The following is a 4,390-nucleotide window of genomic DNA, read 5'->3' on the forward strand; positions in this document are numbered from 1 at the left end:
TGTGTGTGTGTGTGTGTGTGTGTGTGAGTGTGTTCATCACACGAGGGAAAAGGCCTGAACCCGCTTTCCCTTTAATCTCTGTACTTTCCTTTTTTAAATTTTTTTATTGTGTTATATTTATGTATAATATGGAAATGTTATTTATTTATTTATATATCTATATGTTTGTATATGTATATTGCTTTGGCTATATTGTGTCATAGAGTCATGCCGATAAAGCTCATTTGAATTTAACTGAATTGAGAGAGAGAGAGAGAGAGAGAGAGAGAGAGAGAGAGAGAGAGAGAGAGAGAGAGAGAGAGAATCCTTCCGACCTTCATGGGTTTTAATTTACACACAGGCCTATATACGAAAACGGGGGTGAAATAATTAGTCTTTAAAAACAAGATGCTACACTTTTGTAGGCTTCACATAAGAGCTGCAAAGTGTTTCAACACATCGGTTATTTTATCATCTTCATCTACCATTCTTCTTTGATTATCGATATTTCCCGCGTTATAGTGTTTATCAAGGTTTCACAGAAACTTTCTCGCAGTAAACCATAAAACTGACTTTCTAATATTTCAAGTTAACTTTAAAGTATAATTGCAGACGGTTTCGTAGCATATCTGTCCATTAAACATAAACAATGTTAATATTCTGTCCCATGTCAAATATTTAATCACATATAGCCTAGCTGTGCCATAATGAAGCAGCTGTTAGCATGTAATGGGTGTTTTAAGGGCTGTATTGGTCACAGTGAAACGCGGAACTCTCTCTATAATGTTTCATAAACCCGTGCATGAACAAACTCTTTATGCTGCAGATGAAAAACACTTCAGAGTTTCGTGCTTGTCTTTGTTTGGTTTCAAATCATAGTTACTCGATTAAAGAAATAACTAACCACTTTTGCGCATTTAATGCGCCATTAATTTAGTAGCCGATATTTGACATGATTAAAGCGCAGATTACTATCTCTCGATGGTTTAAATCCCTTGTTAAACTCTCTTTCACCTCAGTTTCTCTCTTCCTCCTGTTTCTGCCCTCTCCTCGGGCGTTCGCTCTCCATTCACTCTTTTTACGCTCAAGAAAGGAATTTTCTGCTTCCATTTACTCTGTGTTTCTCTTTACTCTGTATTTATCTGAAAACACAAGCACTTTGTTCTGCACTCGCTGTATTTACACGACACACCGGTGAAGGCATGAATACGAATGAATGAAATGAAAGAGCCTTCAGAGGAATAACAAGATAAGAATACGGAGTGATTTTGACCTGTCTTATTTGTCTTTTCAAGCCTGTAATGTGGTTTAATTATCCTCTTACTGAGGCCACACATGTAATCTCGAGTCTAACGGAAGCACAAAGCTTTATATTAACACTCATTCAGCTTTAGTTCGTTCATTAATGTTTGTGTGGAACTGCGCTAATAAAGACTCTCTCTCTCCTGACACGCGCCATATGGCAAAGGCCAAACCACGGGTGCCATAAATGAGTCATTCGGGTTGTTGTGTTTGTTTTAAAGTTGTGAGAACAACAGAGAGTGTGTGAAGATGCTCGTGAATCCAGTGACCCCGCTGAGAGTTAGTTTAGAAGCTCTCAAACAGCCCAATAAAAGACATTTCATGCCGGGCATTTAAAGCAAAGGACTTTTCACTGCAGGCGATTACTGATAGAGCCATTATCATCAGCCAATATCATTAGTATTATTACTGCAATGAAATGCATTTTGAAAATTCAGTCATTAATAATAATAATAATTATTATTATTATTATAAATTAATGGATAAAACCATCCAGTCATTATTCATTATTATTAATAATAATAACTATAATGAAATATAGCCTATTGATAAAATTCAGTCGATAATAATTATAATACATTCATTGATAAAACCATCCAGTCATTGTTATTAATATTAATAATAATAATAATAATAATAAAATAATTATAATGAAATATAGGCCTATTCATGCAATTCAGTCATTAAAAGATAACAACATTAATACATTGGTAAAACTCAGTCATTATTGTTATTATTATTATTTGTCGCCTCCTCTGAAGTAAACCATGGTAAATGCTGGTAAATGCTTTGTCATGATATATATGATATAACAACAGATTATAGCAAATCATGAGTCCAATTGTGTGTGAAGGATGAGTGCGTTCACATCTCGCATCTAATCACTGAGGGGTGAATGAAAACAAGCCCGATCCTTGACTAATATTTCCGTAAACGTTGACGTATCGCTCGGTGTTTTGTTGTGTTCTGGAAGCGCTCGAACCCCCAGAATCACCCATGCGCACAGTTCTGGACACGTCATCCTGTAGACACGCCCCCAAATACCGCGTCGTCCAATGGCGAAGCGCGTCCTGAGCGCGTGAGAGTCTCCGCGATAAAGCCTCCGCGGGCCCGTCAGACACACACACTACTGGAGGAACTCTGATCACACACACACACACACACACACACACTATACTGGAGGAACTCTGATCACACACACACGATATGTGCCATTATAACTGACACTGTGGCGCTGGATAAAAGCCGTCGGATATTCCTAAGCGTTTCTTCTCCAGAAGGTAAAACATGCATTATTATATATTTATTTGTGCGCTTTGATGTGATGTGGATTTAATGGGGTAAACTTATTGATACCTGCAGATTTTTCAGCCAATAACTTCTGAGAAATAATCCTCATAATCTACAACAGGGCTATAACGCACAATAGCCAAATCTCTGAGTGATTCTTTAAAAAACGAGGAGCTTGACGTTAAAAACTCTTCGACTAAACATATAGTGCTTAAGTATCGAAGATGAGAGTCTGTGTTCTGCAAATAGCCATTAATAAATATTAAATAATAATATAACAATAGCCGTAACTGTCAGGTTCACCATAAAATGTCCTTTTGCAGGGAATAAAACTATCCACGCAGGAATATTTTCACGCCAGATCTCATATGGACTAAAACACAGAAAACACGTGGACAAAAAACCTGGACATCAAGAGACCGAGACTTCTCTGAGAAATGTCCATCACTACTGGGCGAGGTAAAAATAATAAACTCGTTATTTTGAAATCTATATGCCGCTTCACATGAAATGTCTAAAAATAAAGAACAAGTGCCGCAATCGGGACATTTATTCAGGCATAATATTTTACATTAATGTTCATCAGTGTACAAGTTCAAGAAACTATTCAGCGAATATCAGACAAAACTTCCTTTTGATTAGGTTAATTTATTTTCCAAACAGCTTCTGTCAATTTACTATCAAATGTTAAAACAATATAGAACATCTAAATGTCCATAAATTGACAGTACTGGTTTCGAATTTTATTATAATAAATTATATGTCAAGAAGAACTACTAATACTACTAATATTATATTATACGAACTCGTGAAAACTGCTGATCTATAACAAATAGCAAAATAAGATCCTATAACTCACAATCTTTACACAAATCCTTCAATTCGTAAATGTAATTGATCTGAATTATGTTTCTGAAAAGGCCTCGTTAATCTTTGGATTGGATTGCAGAATAATCTGGAGAGATTTGGACAGAAAGTCTTTAACTCGCACAGATATTATTGACTCTTCGTTTAGAGGGTTATTGTGTTTAACCAGCGTGTTCAAACGAGCATTATATAATCATATAACACACGGGCTTCTGTCGATATTCCAGTAATAGACATTTAAATCTGCTGGTTGATATTGACTTGTTTCCCCGAATCTCTGTATTATTGCGGCGATGGAGAAACACACGTTCAGTTTTTGTGTTAAACCTTTTTCCTGCTTTTCTCTTTTTACATGAAATGAATTTATCAGTGTCGCTGAAATTGCGTTTTATGCGATATAATATGTTTTAAATTACTTTGTACAACAACACATATATCACTTTTTTGTAGAAGGTTTTCCTACAATTTCTCTTTCATTTTCACATGATCGGTTTCTCCTTTCTTTTCCATATATTTGAAGTAATGTAGAATTTAAATAATTTCTGTATTCATTCATTCATGCATTCATCGAAATACTCTTATTATTGGCTAAATTTGTTGGAATTTTGTCTCGGGAATTTTCTTTTCCCATTATTGCGTACTGAAATAACTCATTAATTTTATGTAATTGAGGGTTCATAATGTCATATCAAAATAGAGTATCTAAAGTCCGCAGTAAAACAAGAAAAAAAATCGCTTTTGTAAATTTAATCAATTAGTTTTGTAAGAGATGCGCTAGTTTTTAGAAATTCCGGCCATGATAAAAAAAAAAGCCTCGTTAAAATCTACTTTAATAAATGAATAAATAAAAAATAGACATGACCCTAAACCTAACATAACATTAACATAAACTATTACTGTAAAATCGATGATATAAACAAAACCAGTCTTTGAGCCTTTGGTGTGTGTGTGT

The 4,390-nt window shown here is 34.9% G+C and overlaps 1 protein-coding gene across 4 annotated transcripts in view; it reads left to right on the forward strand.

Annotated features, from left to right (window-relative positions):
- The first annotated feature begins 2,398 nt into the window (after positions 1-2,398).
- The window catches only part of pax8 (paired box 8), a 22,265-nt gene continuing 20,273 nt past the window's right edge, over positions 2,399-4,390 (forward strand). For 2 of the 4 annotated variants that reach the window (XM_077237503.1, XM_077237504.1), the window contains exons 1-2: positions 2,399-2,561; positions 2,895-3,030. In XM_077237503.1, the coding sequence (XP_077093618.1) occupies positions 3,009-3,030 (22 nt within the window). In that variant the 5' untranslated portion in view covers positions 2,399-2,561; positions 2,895-3,008. The remainder of the gene's footprint in view (positions 2,562-2,894; positions 3,031-4,390) is intronic. The other 2 variants (XM_077237506.1, XM_077237505.1) reach the window with 1 other exon arrangement.

This window comes from Siphateles boraxobius, unplaced genomic scaffold (assembly GCF_051911475.1).
Source record: "Siphateles boraxobius isolate OS27281-9 unplaced genomic scaffold, OSU_SipBor_1 202, whole genome shotgun sequence".
Taxonomy (NCBI): domain Eukaryota; kingdom Metazoa; phylum Chordata; class Actinopteri; order Cypriniformes; family Leuciscidae; genus Siphateles; species Siphateles boraxobius.